This window comes from Cotesia glomerata, linkage group LG2 (genome assembly GCF_020080835.1).
Source record: "Cotesia glomerata isolate CgM1 linkage group LG2, MPM_Cglom_v2.3, whole genome shotgun sequence".
NCBI lineage: Eukaryota > Metazoa > Arthropoda > Insecta > Hymenoptera > Braconidae > Cotesia > Cotesia glomerata.
Genome location: NC_058159.1, coordinates 25,385,308 through 25,406,445, shown reverse-complemented (window position 1 = coordinate 25,406,445; position 21,138 = coordinate 25,385,308). Strand labels below are relative to the sequence as shown.

Below are 21,138 nucleotides of genomic sequence, written 5' to 3'. Positions count from 1 at the left end.
CCACTTGGTTAAGGGTAATTACTGAATGAAATATACTGACAATAAGCTGGATAATTAATGCAACTGCTTTTCAATCAATGATTTATTATATTAATAAATTCGTTAATACAATGAGATCCAACACATAGCTAGATATTTATCATCGCCAGGTATTAGTATTTAATAATAACACCTATTAATCAAAATAATATCTCTTCCCATTACAATCCTTATCATTATCTATTTAATTTGAATCGTCATACCCGTATTCTTATTTATTTAATCATTAAATAAATGCGTGAAAAACAAATTAAGTACTTTTTAATACGTATCAATACTTTTTTGATCACTAAACTTACAATTAACCAATAAGTTAATTGGTTTTTAATTATTTATCATAATTAGTACGAAGTGGTAACAAAAAAAAAATAAACTTTGAATAATGTTAAGCAAAAAATAACTTTTTAAATAATAGATAAAGTCTTTGTGCGAAAACTAAATAACTCGTTGCTTGAGTATCAACTAAATTAATATTTATCATGAGCATTATTCTGTTCTTTTAAACTTATCTCGGAGTATTTCGCGAGCTGATGTAAAAATAAATGATAGTACTATCTCTTAACTGCTAGTAAGGCACATCTATATTAATACAAGTAATTAGCGAAACTTGTATTAATTAGTTTTTCTTTGGAGAAGTAGCTTCTTCATTTTCGGTAGCATCGGATGAGGACTCAGTCTTTATTTTTTCCGGGGTGAGCATCGTCGTTGTGTCTGGACTCTCTGTCTCCGAGACACTCTTATTAATATCCTTGTCCTTTTCGTTTTCATTTTCGTTATCCTTGTTACGTGGCTTTTTCGACGAATTTCTCTTCTTTTTAACCTCCGGTACTTCAACTTTGATTTTTGGCTCTTTTTCTGGATCAAAGTGACCCTCCAGGATCACCAAAAGGTCCAATTTTTCTTTGTCTGTTGCTTTTGCGAGTTTCTTTTTGATCAGTTCCTCCACTGAGTTCATTTTATCACTTTCCCATACTTTCTGCAATGTAATAATTTATTTCAATAATTTTAAGTAATTAATTATCAAGAAAAGTATGAGTACTTTCGACTGAAGCTAACATTTAAAAAGTAAAAAAAAATTTTAATGTGTTTTTTTTTTATTAATTCATTGTAAGCTTTCATAGTAAAAAGTTTTATCACAAATATTTAATTCAAACTTTAAAATGAATGTAAAAATATATATTAAAAGAATAATTGTTACTTTTATTCATGTTTTAAAAACTCGAGGTTAGTAAATATTTTAAAATTAGACGAACCTTTAATTGTTCATAATCAATCTCGGCTTCAGCAAGTAATCGACGAAGTGGAGTCACGTGTTGCCGTTCACGACGACTTGCTGTCATTAGAGGTTTGAAAATCGGCTTCAAAGTGAATTGACGCTCCAATACTTGCTTTAGTACTTCATACTCGTTTTCCTCAGTCTCAACTGATGTCACGAATTCACGTATAAATTCAACGGTTGCTTTTGAAGCAGCATCACTGTCTCCTTTGCCATCGCTAGTCGGCGTGTTTTCTTCCCCGTTACTTAAATGCTGAATTATTTGTAATGAAAGTCGAGCACGATTTGCTGCATTATCCAGTTGGTTGTCTTCCTGTTGGCAAATACATAAATAAATGAGAATCTTTATACAAGAAAGAGATATTATTTATAAAAGATAAGTCAAAAACTTTAGAAAAACAGAATAGGAAAACAAAATGATTTTAGTATTTTTACAAAATGAATTATTAAATATTAAATACCTGATTCAGCAGCTTTTGAGACAAGGTTCTCAGCGAAAAAGACTGCAATGTACTGGCACATTTACAACTGGCAACGTCATACCCGTTGAGAAATCCTTTGACAGTCTTCTTGAATCGTTCAAGCAGCTTGAACTTTATCAATGAAGACAAAACAAGTGAGGGAATAAATTTACGTGGCTCGTGGTGGACTAGAATAACACCATCTTTAGCGTCTCCTTGGATTTTTTCTAACCATTCCAAAAAATCTGTCAATGCTGAAATTTCACTTTTTGTTTTCAGTGCCTGGAAAATTAAGGTCAAATTATTATTCAAATTTATTACTTATTTTTAATTATTAACAATATTTTTGCACATACAGAAAATATTATTTCATTTGACTTTGTTTAATTAAATAGGTAAAAATAGCTTTATTGATTTAGAGATTTGAATGACTTTAGAATATTTGAGCGACATATTTACGATTGTTTTTTATTTGTTTATCTATATTTCATATGTTAAATACAAAAAAAAAAAATACGTTCTAATCAAATAATTTGATAGATTAAATTAGTTAAAAAATAAAATTTCGCCACGAAATAATTTATTCAAATTAATAATATTCAAGCCGAGCACGTGAATATTTAATTATTATTATTTATAAATTATTCAGTGAATTTCTAGCTGCTTAAAATTTCTCTAGTACTTTATCTATTATTTTTAATTCTTTTGATGACTAACTCAGCAAATATTCATTTAATATTACGGCCTCTTATATTTATTCACAGTAAAATTGAAATTTTGTTGTAGTAAAAATAAATAGAAGTAATTATTCATTAGTTTTTTTTATTACTACAAACAAATGAGCTTTAATTAAAAGTATAAACTTCATCAGATAATATTAATCGGCTCAGTAAATTTACTGATTTAATTTTCTTATTAAATTACCTTATTTAGTTTTCCAAAGTTACTTGGAGAATTATTTCTCAAAGCAAATATTAGATATCAAATATCATTTTTTCTCTATGAATTTAATTTTATATTAAATACTAATATTTCATTATCATAAAAATAATTTTTTGATTATTAACTAGTTATTAAAAGATTATATTATTAATCAATTATTTACAAATTATCATATTTTTTACCTTGTGTGTGTTAAGATTCTTTAAAATTCGGTATTTGCCAACATTAACAATTTTTAAATTGTGTCTTTTACGTGCCGGTGGTGAAATGTTCTTGTAAGGCATTACATACTGAGTGAATGAAGAGCTGGTAGTGTACCCAGCAAACTGACAAATCTCATCAATTAATTTTTTTCCAGTCGTGTCCAAATCCCATCCAACAAGCCGGTAGTTTCCCGGCGAAATTCCTCTACCCTCGTGCGAAAGCGCCGGTTTGCGCGGCGCCGAAGTCTCGTTTTCGGTTGTTGATGATACTGTTGATGATGAAACCACCATCTTTCTTCGCAAATAAACTTTCGACTCTGATACTATACAAATACCAGCTCGTATATCGTATACCGAGTATCCAAACACGTAACTATACAAAAAAATAATAGTAAATAAACAATATATACATAAATATAAATTCCAATAGCAATAAATTAATATTAAATAATATTGAGTATAATAAATTCATATTTAGTAATTTACTAATTACTAATATACGAGTATTTACACATACATATATATAATATATATTTTATTACTAAAATATTTATCATACGATAGAATTTATTAGTCTTATATTTGCAGCTTAACTTTTGTGTGCTATTGTGTTGAGTTCAGATAAATGACATTGAAAACTTATTTTATTATTATTCCTGTACATACATTTATATATATATGTATATGTGTTTACAAAAGGTTTTTATCTATAGAATGCTAAAAATCTTTTTTTTTTCTCACCTCAATACTTAGAATCTCGTACAAATAAATACAGCACCAGTGATCTACAGAAAAAAAAAAACGTTAGAGAAATTCAACAAAAAAAAAGTTGAATATTGACTTTACCTTTATATTTTTATTAACAAGAAAAAAAATTTTTTTTTTTGATTACGAATTTAATTAAAGCTAAAAAAATATTTTAATCAGAGGAAAAAAAATCCGACGTAATAAATTTTTTTTAAATGTAAAAAACCGCACCCATTAAATGAATTTAATTATACTTACCAAAGAAAAATAAATATTTCAATGCAGCTCAAATAAATGAAGCTCGTACACGTGCTTTAATTTACAAAATCGCTTCTGTTTGACCAGAATATTCTAGATCAACTAGATAATAAAAAAACAAAAGCGAAATGGTTTTTTCGTTTTAATTGCACTGCGGATTACTAATACTTAATAGTAACGTTGAAATAATAACAATTATTATTGTTATGGCGATAGCGAAGAAAAAGTCTCAACTCGTTCTAAGAAGACATTGTGATAATATGTAATGCAACGGATTTTTATCCAAGAAAAAAAAGAATCGCTAATGTGACCGCACGTGTCACGTAAATATGTGAATCGTATATAAACGCGAAACAAAAATCAAGAGCCAAGACGCAGCATTACTTTTCTTACGCACGCGCAACGCTTCTTTGTGACAAGAGTCGTTGATTGGTCAATCAATATTGATAGTTTATTGGAAGATCGCTTTGTTTGAAGGTTCCCGCGATTTGTTATTTTTGCGCGGGAAAAGTTTAAATTTTTAATTAATTTTTTTTGTGATTTTTTATTTAAATATTAAATAATTTTTATTATTAACTATTTGAAATGTTTTTATAGATATATTTTTTATCTATGGATATATTTATTTATTTATTCATAGAAAGGAAATTCTCGGTGTTAATATATTTCAGTATCATAATCGTTATTAAAATTTCATTTGTATGATAGGTCATGTTAGTTTTGTTGTTATAGAATAGAGCGAGTGGATGATTATTAATATTTTTAGTTCATCTCGAATTTTTTGGAATTATTAGAGATAAAAGTAAATAGTCGATACTGAAAGTGGAAATTGTAATTAAAAAATTGTATGCTAAAAATTTAATTATTTTCTGACGGTGAGAGTTTTAATCAATATATGTGTACGATATATGTGTCTTAATGTTTTATTTGTTTACCGCCGACAGAACGAATGATAACGTAGATAACATTTCTATTTTCAGAACAAATTTTTCACTATATCGCTGCTAATAAAGTTATTAATTAAACTTTATGAAATCAAATGAATTCCTTTGAAATTAATTCAACTAATACAAAGAAAAAGGAAAACAAATTAAAAAAAAAAAAACAAAAAAAATTCTTTTGAACATTCGCGATCGTAAATTGATTTAAATTTAACTTTAATTTAAAATTCTAGTTAAGCAATGATAGATATGATTAAATTGATAAAAAACTTTTTTATATTAATCAATTATATTTCTTACCAAAAAATAATTATATTTGAAATATTTTTTATCTACAAATTAATTATTTTACTCAGAATCACGATTTTTAATTTTCACACTTAATTATTAAAAATATTTTCAGTCGACAGTTGTTCTGAAAATAGTTATTTACGTTGTTATTTTTTTGTAGTGCTAAAAATTAATTTGTACGAAATGTATTTAAAATTCCATACCAATAATAATCCTTGATATAAGCTGTTAGTAACTTCTCTCAACTCTACAATTAAATTTAGTTATAATTAAAGTAACGCATTAAAAACTTTAGAGAATTATTAGAACAAGTTTGTATAAAAGATAGATTATAAGCGAAATTAACGTAAAATTATTAATAATTGACAGATTTGTAATTAAATTTGAATGAACAGCGTTAATAATATACTGACGTTTTATTAACTACTTGTTTTAAAGTCAACCGAATTTTCTGTACAAAGAATTATTTTAAACGAAAGGTCATCAGAGATTTTATTTTACACTAAGTAATATTCAACAAATGCAATTATCCACGATTTTTTCCCCGTTAAATTGGGAAGTTTGTATGATTTTATTTGTTATTAATTATTTTCGGTTTCATGTATCGCTCTGAAATATCATTTTTCAATACGCAACATACCTACACCAAACAATACTGAATTGTGTACAAACAAAAGTCTATAAAAAAATATTTGTAATATTTTCCCAGTAGTATTGAGTGTATAGGAATTAATCCGGGGCGAGAATCAAAGTTCAAATGAACGAAGGGGGTTATTTGTACAGATAACGGGATAACTCTCGACATGGGGTGGCATGTTTGGATTTTCTCTCTTCAATTGTCTGCACAGTATTGCCATTTATACGAATCCCGTGAATGTGGATGTCAATGTAAATGTAGATACATATTAACCGTGTAGTCTCATATCGTATATATAGTACAGAATTATATACCAAGCTCCGCACCATACATCGAAGAAGAGCATAGAGTATAAATGCCATTTATGCACGGAGGTATAAATACCTATATAACATAAGCTCTCTCTATAGATTATTTGTAACGTAAAACGGGCATATCCCGGGTATTAATGATGGTAATTATCATCCACCATTTACCATCCAAACGTGTGTGACACACACGTTAAAACCGCTAAAATAATTCGGGTTTACATTACCTCCTCTATCATTACGATTACTGTTTTTAATTAAGATCTTTATTTATAAATTTATTACTTTTATTTTGGTTATTTAAGTTCCTAAATTTAATTTAAATTCTACTTGCTCCATAACCACGTCATTTATTCATTTTATTTAAAAAATTCAATGATTTAATAATAGTAAGTAGGTTTAGTGACGTAGAAATGATTACATACGCGATTGGATGTTTCATTCATTAAATATCAACACGTAATGATATATGTTTTGATTCATGTTTATATACATATGTTGAAAGATTTTGCTTTAAGGAAAACAGCAATGAAAATGTCATGCATGACATCTCATTAGTTACCGGGAACATTTCCGATTGGAGGCTTACTATTTGTACAATATGTATTTACATACACATATGATATACAACTAATACAGCCATCCTTTTGCTGGATACATTCTAAATGTATAGAAGTCTCTAGATTTTAACTTGACGACACGTGGAAGCGACAGTTTCCGACACAAGTTCCACGGATTTGCGCTCCCCCGTGCAATGGATGATTGTCATTGTCACCGATGTAACCCAAGGGAAATTAATGATTTACTTGCATATTCATTGATCAGCTAAACAGGTACTATGTGCATCATAGATGTGCCTTTTTAAATAAATAATAAGAAAATAGATGAGAAGAGACACGGCTAACAACAAAGATATAAATAAATTATTATTTTTGTTGACAATTTTTTATTCACTGTTTGGAGTAATTTAATAATTAACAAATATGACCTAGTTTCAGTGAAAAAAATTCAACGAACTGTAAATTTCTAAAAATTTTTTTTTTTTTTTAATCTTTAAGCTCATTTTCTATTAGTGATATTCTGAATTGTATACAAAAGAGTCCTGTTAAAATTACTAAAAAATTTGTTAAATTTACATTTTTAGAATTATAATATTTACATTATAATAACTGTCAACCAGAAAATCTAAATTCAGCATGTGGAAAAAATGTGGAATAAAAAACAAAAAAAAAATGTAAATTTAGCATATTACAGAAAATTTGAAAATTTTATATTGGAAAAATGTATTGTATAAAATTATGTATAGGTAAAATTCTTACATAATTTTATATATTGATATTTAACAGTCTTTTTTATAAATATAATATAAAATGGACTTAAAATTTTTACACAATTATTTCTGTAATTTTTATTTATGTATTTCTTCCGTGTATAATTATTGATAAACCTTCAAAGCTTCTTAACTCATTAGCTCCTTATACATTACTTACCTGTTTACTCAAACACTCGGAAGCCTAGAATTGATCAACAACAACACAAACAGTGCTCCCCTTTAATTACCATAATCTTCTTACTCTATACTCCCTACATGATAACAGTCAATATTCCCTCAGCCAAAGAGATACTATAAATATTAATTATACTGCGACTTTATAATAGAGTCTAACAGATAACCTCGAGTAGGTTAGAAATTCATCAATCAAACTCCATTAGAGGATTGTAAATTTATTTATTCATACGAAATATTGTAGGAAGGTAAAAACAGGGCGTAAAAAAGAAAAAGAAGGAGAAAGGACATGATGATGTATTCGGAGGGTAGTCGAGAGGTCATCGCGAATAGAAGGCGGAAACTGGCGCAAGCGGAACCGGGGCATCGGGAGTGGATCGTTTGTCTTACTTAAGGGGGTAGCCGATGAGCCTGAGCCTCGTCGGTCACCCGGGACCAAAATTTCTCGACCCTAATCTCGCTTTTTCTCGTAAACGCATTCGCTCTCTTTGTCTGGTTCACTCTTTACTTACAAGCTCACCCCTGGTCTCTCCAGGATGTGTTCGTGGCCGAACCATCCTACTCACCGGGCAATCTATACATGTTTATATGTATATGTCTATGTAGATATATATCTATATAGGATAGGATCCAACTAGGCAGGCAACGTACAATCAATATTTATTACCGGTTCTAAGCCATTGTGAGATATAATACCTAACTGGTTAATGGATTTGAACATTGATGGACTGATCACAATTCTCAGAACGCTTATATACACCTCGATATTATCCCCGGAGAATTTATTAATCATTTTCCGTTTCATGTGGAGACAACAAATAAATATAGATTTAAATCTATATTGATAAATGTTTGTCCGTACTTTTTTTTTAATGCTTAACTGAAAAAATTACTAAAGTTTTTTACATAAAATTTATATAAAATAAACATTATATTAAATTATTAATTCGATCGTTTTGATTATAATTTATTGAAAATGAAAAATAAAATTCAATTATTTATTTGAATCATTTTTTTATCTAATGAAATTTTATTTAATGTGAAATAAGATTTAAATAATTAATGATTTAAAAATTTTATTTTAAATATTAAGATAAAACTAAGTAAGCATTTTCGTGAGTTTTTATAACGTAGTGTTTCAATTTTTGAATAAGCTGTTGCAAAAATAAACTAAGTACATAGTACATAAATAATCTTTATTTATATATTAAAAATAAAACCAACTTGATTCAAGAGAAAAACTTTTGAATCAAGTAAAATTTACTTGAGCCTTTAGTTCAAGAATTTTTTTACTTAATTCAAGCTAATTAAACTTTTCAAAACAATTTTTTTTTTATTCAAGAGTAACTCTTCAATCAACTAATTTTTTTTTTTTAGTATAGTGAAAATAAAGAGACGTTTTTTTTAGACATACCTAATTAAAATACTATTTATTAAATTAATGTCATCAAATGTGCTATTTCTCAGTAAAAAAATTGTTAAATCTTGAAAAAAAAAAAAAAAAAAAAAAAAGAAACAGCTAATGAAAATATAAATTGTTTGTGCTCGACGTTTTATTTTTATTTTCTAATTTAATTTTCTGAAATAGGACATAGATCATTGTAGATGGTAGCGCTGGAGCTGACAAATGAATATAATAGTTTAATTATAGTTTTGTTTAGAAAACATGGATGAATGGAAATAAAATATTGAATTATATTCGATTTGGATTTGAGCAGTAAGCTCCAGTTACAAAATCCTATCCCATCTCGGTACGAGCATTAATGAACGATCAATCTAGGTGACACAAGAGTGTCACGTGTGACTGTGCGTGACGAATGTGATTCGTTGGGGCATGATTGTTATTACGAATCACCAGTTATATTAGTGCAGTTCCAGTTGTCGGTGGATTGTAATGAGCAAGAGTACTCACTACTGAGTTACCGTAACTGCCCGGCTGATTTATATTACCGTGGTTATGAGGGAAATATGAGCTCCACTCTGATGGAATTAATTAGATCAATTAAGAGTTTAGTTGTTTTGCATGGCATTAAGATTCGTTAACTGATAATAATATCAACTCAGATTTTATCAATAATTACCTTTATTTTTATTATCACAGCCGGTAATTATTACTATTATAATTTTTTGGTGGCGCTAGTACACTCTTATCTCCTCTTATGATTATAATGTACTGCAAAATGAAATTTTAGAAATTATAATCATGAAAAAATTGAATTTAGTGAATAAAATTACTCAATTATCAATATCAAATGCAAAAATTTATATACATATTGACGCTAACAATTTATATACATTTTAAAATCAGTAATAACATTCTTTAATTAAACCCAATTGTTATTTAATTAACAGCTACAATATCAGAGAATTGTTTAAATTGAAAATAATATTCAACTTTCAATGAACAATTTCGCCGAAATAGTGGATCAAATATTTAAAAATTGAAACCTGAATACATTTTTGTAAAAACGAAATTTTTTAATATCTGGATGTAAAAATAATTCCCAGTATTAATTATTAAAGATAGAGCTTTTATTATGAAAAATTTATTGTATTTTAAATAATAAAGCGGCGAGTATCTGCGGTATTTTATCGCGAAAAATAACTCTCGGGTATAGTTGTTATTACTCTAGTGGGAGTTTTAACATGCAAGGAATGCTTTTTTGTAAATTAGATCGCTGTCAGAAATTTCATGCCACAAAATATTATTATCATCATCATTACTATTATTATTATTTTTATTATTTAGTTGCAGTACAAATGTAAAGTGCAAGCTAAGAGGGAAGAAATTTTTTTTTCCTTTTTTTCGAAACTCACTGGATGGAAAATGTTAATATTATATTCTCTTTGCACGAGTATTTGTATTTGTACAAGAAGCTTTTAAATTTATAAATAACATACATAATAAACATTTTCTCGTCTGGTGCATTAATTAAATAAAATTGGTACAAAGTAACTTCGATATGTACGCAGATATCTATATGCACGGAAAATTCTCACAGCCGTACTCCTGTATAATTACGATACTGCTAATTATACCTAGCTGTGTATTGCTACCAATGCTCGTAACTATCCTACCGATTATCGACTTATCCAGGTTATTATCGCCACTCGTTTTGCCTCTTACTTTAACTGCCTCTGAAATATAAAAAAATCTTATTGTTATTAAAAAATCGTTAAAAGCAAGTAGATGTACTCTCTATGTATCCAACAATGTTCACATTCAATTTTTTATTACTATACACAATGCATACTTTAAAACTTTTTTCATTTAGTAAATTTGCTTCAAGTTTTTTAATTAAAAGTAGTTCAATTTCAACATTAAATTACTTAAACGATTTATAAAATTAAAAAGTCATTAAAAATTAATGGAAAGAATTTTAATAAAAAAAAAAAAAAGAAACCATTTAATTCACAATATATTAATCATAAAATATTTTACCCTTATGTTACATTTTTTCGGTTGTAATTAAGAATAATTGAGTATCACGAATATGAATTTTTAAAATATGATTTTTTATTAAATATAAACAAAATTAATTTTACAAACAAAAAGTTTTGATTAATTTGCAACGTTTGAGTAATTATCTCTGAAATATATTGTTAATAAAAAAAATTTTTAAAAAGTACGGCGCACATCTTTTTCAAATATTTTACAACTAAATTAAATTAATTAGAGAGAAATTTATGTTAATTATTTCCATGTATAAAAGCATATTTTCTGTTTTACCACTTTATAAAATATGAGTTACTAAATGTGGTCATATTAATTGTTCAATTTATATTTTTTATATACTTTCAATTATAACTCATCATTAATTACTTTCAATTATAACTCATCATTAATTACTTTCAACTATAACTCATCAAAACTTCTACCTAGTGGACCCAAATCACAGTGATTCATAAAAATTTCACTCTATAGTATGCCCCTCTGATGAAATTTACAAATAAATCTAAATATCAGTGAGTTTTAAATGAAAAAAAAAAAATTTTAAAACGTCTACTCTTTTTAATCTAACATAAGCTCCATTGATTAAAAAAAAATCTTTCAATTTTGATAACCCTGATTGATTTTCCGTGTTTCATCCCAAAGCTATCTTAATACCCTCTAAAATTCGCTAAATCTCGTGTGTTATTTATAAACAACTTCCCTACTGCGAAACATTTCCTTGATCTCCAGTACAACGGAAATTAAAGTTATTTAACTGGTCTTTTATCCAGACTAATATATGTATATATCCATGACTAAATAATATAAGGGGCCGAAAACTGCCTGGTTCTTTCTTACGGTCTGAGCTCCTCCTTTTTATCATTTGATTTAATATAAAATAACACCGGATGACAGGACGTGAGCCCGAGCCCCTCGTCACTTGAATCAATTTCCTCTTTCTGCGTTCGCGTCCAGGAAATCGAATCTATCAAAATGATCGGGTCATCTCCATCTCTGTCTTCAGTATTCAGTCGAAACTTTCTTCCCATTTCTATGTCCAGAACAATAAAACTCTGTACACTGTATGCTATAGTAGCAATAAATAAATAATTTATCGTTATACCGCATTTAAATATAAATCTAAAAAGCCGAAATAAAAGGAACCAGCAGATTGTCTTCATTTCCTATCAATAGTTATCACAAAAGTATAAAATACATGAGCGAGAGGAGCAAGAGAATTGACTGGTTACATTATCGATTCAGTTCACGGTTGAGAAGGTGCCTTTTTCCCAATTGACGTACCAGAAACTGCAACACCACCTCATTCTTTTTCTCTGTAGTCTGTACTCCATCTGGGCAATCTATGTATAGACCTACAAGCCGAAAGGTCTTTCTATTGGTGGTCTTTACAGATATATACACGTTGCAGATGGATAGGGTTGTGCAGTGTACTCACCCGGTTGCGCGAAGAGTTGAGTTCTGTTTCAAACAGCCTCAGGTTACTGAAGAATCAAAAGTAGTTCTATTTATTGGCTTTCGTGTCTGTGATAGCGAATAATGTAAAAGGTCCAGTGGTTGGGGGTTTGTTGATTCCCTTCCCCGCCCCTCTACTCGGCGTATTTTGTTATTTGAAATCTACGTCTCATTCGCTCCCCCGGTCCCCTCGTCCCAGTCTAGGCAGAAAATAAAATGAAAAAAAAAAAAGAAAATAGGAAAAGTTGCGCAAAAGAATAAAATAAAACGAGACTAGCAAATAAATAAATAAATAAAAGTATGTATACGCTTACAAATAAAAAGGATATGGGGACGTACAAAGAGAAAGAGAAACTGCTGGCATTATTACGGGCCGTGGGACGAGATAGCCTCTTCCCGGTCCCTTCATCTCCCTCATCGGCATCGATGTTTTTTCGATACTTATGGAAGCCCCGTTACTCATTGTCGGACGGCAATGGCTTCGATATCAGGCCGGTTGCATTCGGGCCTTCCTTTTATTTTCCCATTCACATTTTTATCCGCGCTCACCTCCTCCACTTTTCCCGTTCCTCTTCTCTATATTTCTCTGTGTTAAATTTTTTATTTATTTGTATTACATTTTTCCTTACTCTTGTGTTAGCTGGTGCCTCTACTCGTACTCGTACTCGTACTCGGTTACCGAATGTGAATGCGAATAGGAAGCTCCAGAGTTACGCCACGGACAAAGGAAAAAAAGAAAGATATTGCATCCCGGTGTTTTACGGTTAACATTTTTTCACCCCAGCTATTTGAAATATTCGACAAGTTTAAGCTGCCAATTGGAGGTTTTTTCAGCTTTTTATTATTAGTACTTTGTTTTAATGCCTTGTTTTTATTAACTCTCCTTATGGTTCAGTTATTTGTTTGCTTAAATGCCTCTTGATTAATAATCGCTGAAAAAAAAGAAATAATAATAATAATAACTTATGAAAAAATTTTCTGATATGGCTTGATATATTTATATTTCCATAAATGGCTGATATAGTTTTGATAGGTCCGGTTATAAAAATTGTCTATATCAAGACATATCTGGCTGGATATGACTTGATATGCCTAATATATAATCTGATATGATCATATTTCCCAATACATAATTTTTCAATTAAAGGTAGTGTTGAAAACCTCCGACGGAGGGCGCATGATTAGCGAGTCGTCTCTTTAGGAGAAATTTCTAAAATAAAAATCATTGTTTTTATCTCCTTAGGAGCTTGTCTGTCATTGGATTTTAGGTTTACTCTTTTATTTTTTATATTTTTATTTAAGAAAAACATGTTAATTGACGGAAACATTTCGAGAAAAAATGCACAGAAGATTACAATTTTCAGCTTACTAGTTTTCAAGTATAAATGAGATTGCGTAGATCTAATAAAAAGAAATAATACTAGACAGAGCGATTTAGCGTGAAATTAACTAATACACTGTAAAAAAAACCGGGGTAAGTCCAAAGCGGTGTAGGTGTTAAAATTTGCGGTGTTATATTCCAACATCGAAAGCGGTGTTAAAATAACACCGCTGCCGGTGTAAATATTTTTTTCTGGTGTTAAAGCGGTGTTAAAATATTTTTTGATGTTGAAGATATTTTACTCTGTGAATACTTTTACTCGCTAAATTACTACTATTGGGCAGTATATTTATTAATTCATAAAACTATTAATTATTGAAATGGTAGGTGTAAAATTGTATAATTTTTAAAAAAAGTCTGCATTACATGGGTAACAATTTAAATAACTACAAACCGAAATCAAAATTTGTTCTGGATGATACTTATAGACTTTTTATATTTTTTTATCTCATACATTTTTTTCTTAACTTTTATAGGCACAATTTTGTTTATTTCAGTAAAAAATCATAAAAATTACACCGGCCCACAAAAAAAAAGTGGTCTGTACTTTTGACCGGACCTACCTATCTTTATATATTTTGACGTGCTGAATCCGAATCTGAAGTCAGTTGTGCCCGCACACCCTCAAAATTATGAGTAAAATGTAAAAAACCCCCAAAAAAGGCAAAAAATTGCGCAAAACTGCAGTCATCGTTCTCTTCATTCTACTTATACTTAATTTTTTATAGATTTTAAAATTTTGTGAATATTTCAATTCTAAGATCATATTTCATCCATTAAAATGCACCTGAGTCATTAACAATCGTGATTAATAGATTTTTTCTCATATTTAAAACTGCAATTTTCTCGATTTTTTTTATTTTTTGAGATTTTTTTTTAATTTTAAAAGGTCAATAGGACAAGAAAACTTCAGATTCAAATTTAGTGGAACAAAATAAATGAAAATCATACTCAATCTAAATCCAAAAAATTTTTTCATCTCGATAATTTCGATTTTTCATGATATCTTGCCTTTTTTTTCGGTTTTTTGCAATTTTTTCAAATTTCGACGGATCAAAGGGCTACTTAACGTTTAGATTTAGATTCAGTGAATTGACGTACATGAAAATCATACTTGATCTGCTCTCTGAAATCGAAATAGTGACTATAGTGACTATTCACTATTTTTGCAGTGCAGAGTAGATCACTAATTCAAATAGTGGTATACTTTTCACTACTAAATAGTGAATAGTCACTATTTCATAGTCCAAAGTCACTATTTCGATTTAAGAGAGTGGGTTCACAAAAATTTATTCATCGCTGTGACTGCAGTTTTTCGCAATTTTTTTTGGGTTTTTTTTTTGCATTTTACTCATAATTTTGAGGGTGTACGGGCAATACTGACTTCAGATTCGGATTTAGCGCGTCAAAATACATAAAGATTGGTCTGGTTAAAAGTACAGACCACTTTTTTTTTGTGGGCCAGTGTAATGAATACTACTTTAATATATTTTCTATTTATTTTTTTAATTTAAAAAATAAATTTTATTATGTTTTATAAATTTTATAATCTTGATATTTTAAATAGAATGGTTACTCCTCTTTTACACTGGTAATACTCCGTTTTACACCGATTTAACACCGGAAAAGTTACGCCGGTGTTATTTTATTTTAACACCGCGCGGTGTTAAAATAAGTCCATTTTTAACACCGCTCTTTTTACAGTGTATAATAAATTACGGTCAAGAAAACATAAATGGATAAATTAATAATAAAAATTATAATAATAGAGTTGAAATTTAAATAGAAATAATTTGGTGTAATAAATATATAATTGACCGCCCGAGAGTTTGCTTTAGTGGAAGACGCAAAATTTATCGTGTTTATATACTCGAAGCTCAGGAGTCTAGCGGAAGTAGATGAAAGCAAGTGGTTTTGTTTGCTTTTCGGCCAACGTCTATAGCATAGCTCTATGCGTTTAGTACATACACTTTATATTACTATCTCTCTACACTTACTCATCCTCATCCGCATCCTGATCCTCATCCTTTTCCATTTGCTTCTCTCATTTTCCCTCTCTCTTTTTCTCTTTACTTGCACTTAACGATGAATATTCACCAAGATTTATCGAGGATCGATATTAGCACTAGTGGTTATTTCTATCCAATATTTGCTCCAGAATACCCGCGTGTCAAAATTGGGGGTTAATGCTTTGAATTTCCAATGAAATATAGTTAACATTGTTTTTTTCTCTTTTTTGGAAAATTAAGTGGGCCATTGAATTTTTTCACGCTAAACAAGTGCTGTAATAAAAGTGCTGAATTAAAATTCAAAGAATTACTTCATTTATTTCATTTAATTTTTTTAAACACTAAAAAAAATATTTTTCTCTTCCCAAATAGCGCAACGTAACGATAAAATATATTTTTGGATATTTTAAAAATTTTCAAGAGAAAAAAAAATTTATTATCAAATTTCCGGAGTGACCCATTTTGCCCCTCTCTTTCTTAAAGAAATTAAAAAAAAAATTACACGTTTGAATTTAAGAAAACTAAAGTAAAAGGTCCCATTAGTGGCACCTTTAACCCCTATTAGTGGCACTTTTTCTTTAAATGAAAAAATGTTCTACTTGGAATAAAAATTAAAAATTTTTTTGATCTAAAGATCTTAAAGATTAGAAATAATATATTCATTATTGAAATTAATGATTTCGTTAATTGAATAAGTTCCAAAATCAAAGAAAGTGTCAGTATTGGGGTCCCCGCTACTAATGGGGTCTTTTACCCTATGCTTGTTCAATAACTATTATACAAAAATTTATTTTATTCAGTTTCAAGTAATAATTTTTCCAAATTCGACTATTAGTGAACTGCAACAGTCGTACAACCATTTATTTTTATGAAACTAAGTTATGAAGTAATATTTTTTTTTTTTTTTTTTTTTTTTTTTTTTTAAGAGAATGTGATTTTGTGATTGCTTTGTGATAGCTTTAGCTTAGATCTATCAAATATAATTGGCGATAAACAAACAAAAAAAATACGATCGTGATTGGCAGTATTTTATCAGAACTCTCTGGTCAAAAATCAAAACCAATTAAAAGTCGACCTATAAACCTCCTTCAATTACTAACCCACCAATGAATAACCAAAAGTTAGCTCACAAATGTATATTTATCCTTCTTCTTAGCTGAAAACTCTTAGCTTGTAGCCTCATACTGTTTATGCTTTTCAACTTCAAGACTACTCCTTCGTTCCGTCGCGGAAGCCATTGTAATTCAGTAGCAATAGAAGAAATGGGTTTTCATGAAACTCCAGAATATAAACGCGTCTATCCACAATATCCATCTACACACCTACACTTGTGCATTCGTGCAAGTGTATGCAAGCGTGAATATTCTATGTACGTTAGATACAGCAAAGATAGACGAATCAATATATCCGTGACCTCGATGCGTTTTGAGCGTGTTTTTTCACACGATTATTTAATATCCTATTTTGTTTTTCCAATTTTCAGTCTACAGTTGGTCTCATCAGTTCTAATTCGCAAATTCTCGTGTCTTTAAAATCTTATCATGTACTTTCTTCTTTCTTATTCTCTTCCTTCCTCTAGTGTATTAATATCTCAATCGTGCCGATAGAGATACCAATAAAACTGTCAATTTAACCAGTCTTTTATTTATAAATCAATCTATCTACCATCGCTAAACGATTTGTTCATAAGCGTTATTCTTATTGTGTCTATTTGAGCACGTATTGTTTGATTACCTCATACTCATCCTCGTCAGTAAATAAAAATTTTATCATTTTTTATTTTTTAACTTTAACGTCGCTATTTATTTTATTTTATTTTTTAAAGTATCTAATCGAGTACGGGGAGAGAATGAAATAATAGACAATATTATAGTATGTCGTAGAAAATAGAAGAAAAAAAAATTTTGTAGCTTACTAATTTTAAGAAGGGTTTACATTTTTTCTCTTTCTCGCCCTCTATTGGACAAACGAAAGTATCTTTGTCATACTTGTACAACTAATGGAATGTTAAAACGCATTTTATGCATAAATAAATGAAAATTTTCTAAAAAAGCGCTTCGCTCTTCGATAGATAATTCAATTATCTATCGAAGAGCAACGCGTTTTTTTCAAAATTTTATCTTATTCATGAGCAAAACTCGTTTGAAAATCAACTATCAACCGCTCTTAATTAAAAAATTTCATTATTATTAATTGAGCAAAGAAAAAATCTTCAAGCCATTTTTCAGCTCAGAGAAAAAGTCAAATAATAAAAATAATTTTTTCAATATTGAAGTAAATTTTGGCTCTTAAAAAAATATTTTTTCAAAGAAAAATGATCAATTTTTAATTTTAACATTAAAATTTAGTGATAAATATTAATTATCTTTAATTTCGTTGAATAATTTCAGCAGGTTTGAACTAAATTTTCTGTCATATCAGATCTTAAGAATTTAAAGATCTTGATTTTATTTAAAAAATAACTTTCAAGAAATGTTAATTACCAAAAATCAAAAGTTAGCTGACGTTTTTCTGTTTTGTCAATCGTAAAAAAATAAATAACTATTACGTGAATGTGGAACGCTTCACGTAATAATTACCGTAACTCCTATTCTTTCCCGCTTCACAGCATTATTTTTATTTGTAAAAATGCCTGCCGTAAGATGGACGGTGTGGCTTAATGTATATAGAATAAGCGAAAGGAAATTTAGTATAGACCGGATAGCTCAAATGGTAGAGTAGCCGACATGTCTTCGGAAGGTTCTGGGTTCGAATCCCAGTCCGAGCTATCTAATAATTTTTTCTCGCATATTCTATAAACTCACATTAAGATGATCCTCTTCACATTCCTTTCTCAATCCTTTCCTACCAATATCCTGTTACGTGAATGTGGAACGCTTCACGTAATAATTACCGTAACTCCCATTCTTTCCCGCTTCACAGAATTATTTAAGTAAAATTTCAAGTCACTTAAACTTTAACGTAATTATTTACTTTATTCAATATCTAATTGACTACAGGATAATGGTAAAATAATAGACAATCGATATGTTTTATATATATACTTAGTTTTTTATCTGGATAAATTTATTTACAAGAGTAAAATATTATATACAAGGTTGAAAATATGGACGTAAAAATAAGATGACAATGGGAACACAGCCAAGTAACTGTTGTATATTTAAATAAATCAGGGTACCTTATTGATTAGTTGTCTCATCTCTTAAACTCCCGAGTTACTTTTCTCTATTATTTATTTATTTTTTTTGTCTTATTTACTTATACTTACTTACTTTTTTTTTTATTTTTCATTTTATGTAAATTCTTATCATTTATTCACTTACGTACTTGTCTTATGTACTTATCATTGTTATTTAAAATTTTTTTGTTTTACTGTAAACAAGTGTGTTCATTAGTACATTTAAATTTTATATTTTTGTCTTAAACTCGTCCTATAAGATAGTATGACACATATTTTGACATTTAACAGTGCGATTTATATCGAGATACTGGTTTGGGAAACAATTTCTAAGCCTTAATCATTCGGGAATTATAAAATGTATAAGAATAAAAAAAAGTCAAATGCTAAATTAGTAAGAAAACAAATAAAAAAAAAAAAAACATCACAAATTGACATCTTTTGAATTTTCAATATCTCGGTAATGATGCGACTCGTTTTGAACGACGAGGGAATTATCGGGAACTCGAGACCCGCAAGTCGGACAATAGGTATAGGGACAAGTGATGAAAATAGAATAGAAAAAGGAAAAGAGAAAAAAAGGGCAAAAAATCCATACGAAGTAAGAACTAAAGTTAAAAAGGCATAGGTTTTATCCTGTGGAACGAGCGCCGAACAATTGTGAAAGAGCTCGAGCGTCGTTACCTACAAACAATATTGTTTTAATCCTGCTCAGGTATATATATATTTTTTTTTCTTCACTCTCACTCTCACTCTCCTCTGTAGAGTTCTTGTTCTTGTTCTTGTTTTATTTTTATTATTTAGTTTATTTGTCGTTATTTTTTACGCTACTTCTTTTAGTCGTCTCATCTCCCGTAAGTCACTTCTGGGACACCCGATGTTCCATAGCTGATGAAAAGTTTCATCACGACAAGGAATATTCTTTAACAAGACTTTTAATTAATTATGTGGAACAATATAACGACGAGCAAAAAATTTTCTTAGTCGAGATTAAAATTGCCTGGTTTAGACTACATATGTTTCATTCCTATTTATATTTAAAGAATACAAAATCCTTTTTTATTTTTTTACTCATTATATTATTTTATATCATTATTATTCCTAATAAATCAAATGATAGCAATGATAAAACATTTCGCGTTTCTAGTATTAAAAAAACATCATTTTTCTGTTTCAAATCAAACAGCTGAAATTTAGAAATTAATAAACAAATGCTTTTATCGAATATGCAATCATAAATAAAAATATATAAATTTCTTGTTAAAATCGATTGATTGAGCATTATGAACGAATGTAAAGGTAAATTCAAGTATTAAATGTTGATATATAGTATTGGTTAAGATAACATTCGTCTCGTTATTTTGTATTGCGTTAATAGTAATGTGTAAAAATAATAATAATTAATAGTAGGTGTAAAAAATAATAAATATAAAATCTCGTTTGATTAACGTAGAAGATTTATCGATGCAACGTCGGGTTGGCAAAACAGAGACAGAGATAATTTTTTTATTAATTAGTACTTTCAATTATGCAAAATATTGATTTTGTTATTTTCCGTCATTGTCTCAATTTTTATTGAAATTTGAACGGTACTTTTGTGAAATAGTAGGATAAAAAATGTATTTTCTTACAAAACTCAATGTTGAATGCGAAGGTTTTAAAAGTTAAAATTTTAAAATTAGCTCTTCAATAATTTAATGAGATTATTTTACGATAATCTACTAATAAACCAACTTTTATTAAATTATGACCAGAATTTCTACACTTAATAAAAAAAAAAAAAAAAAATAAAAAATAAATCTCGAATTCTGGTAGTAAAATTCTATATCTCATATTATATGCCTCTCTGACAATAGATACGTGACAAACTAAAGAACCGAACTATCTCGACAATTGAGCAAATAAACCCGTCCAAAAATCTCATTCCAAGAATATTCCTCATCATTATCGACAATTCAATACTTATTTTCATTACCCATAATCCATCGGGTGTCAGAGTTTGTGCAATAAACATTTTACTTATCAAATTATAAATTCAATGAGATATTAAATAT

General features: G+C 28.7%; 1 protein-coding gene across 2 annotated transcripts; it reads right to left on the bottom strand.

Moving 5' to 3' along the window:
* Window positions 1-67: 67 nt before the first annotated feature.
* LOC123260023 (maternal protein exuperantia-like) lies at window positions 68-21,113 on the bottom strand. Of its 2 annotated transcripts, XM_044720945.1 has the most exons (6): window positions 3,927-3,943; window positions 3,661-3,706; window positions 2,901-3,294; window positions 1,777-2,058; window positions 1,293-1,628; window positions 68-1,015 (listed from the first exon to the last, which is right to left on the bottom strand). In XM_044720945.1, exons 3-6 carry the CDS (start codon window positions 3,210-3,212, stop codon window positions 656-658), a joined length of 1,290 nt encoding a protein of 429 aa, XP_044576880.1. In that variant the 5' UTR covers window positions 3,213-3,294; window positions 3,661-3,706; window positions 3,927-3,943; the 3' UTR covers window positions 68-655. The 2 variants fall into 2 exon arrangements, with proteins under 2 accessions (XP_044576880.1, XP_044576879.1); XM_044720944.1 differs by lacking the exons at window positions 3,661-3,706; window positions 3,927-3,943 and adding an exon at window positions 21,037-21,113.
* Between the last annotated feature and the right edge of the window lie 25 nt (window positions 21,114-21,138).

Excerpts from the sequence above, each read along its gene's own strand:
- LOC123260023 (XM_044720944.1), bottom strand. The coding sequence starts at position 21,098 with ATGTTTATTGCACAAACTCTGACACCCGATGGATTATGGGTAATGAAA. Across the intron at positions 3,295-21,036 it reads ATGAAAATAAGTATTGAATT|TTACGTGTTTGGATACTCGG; the intron begins GTCGATAATGAT and ends TTTTTTGTATAG. Across the intron at positions 2,059-2,900 it reads AGAATCTTAACACACACAAG|GCACTGAAAACAAAAAGTGA; the intron begins GTAAAAAATATG and ends TTAATTTTCCAG.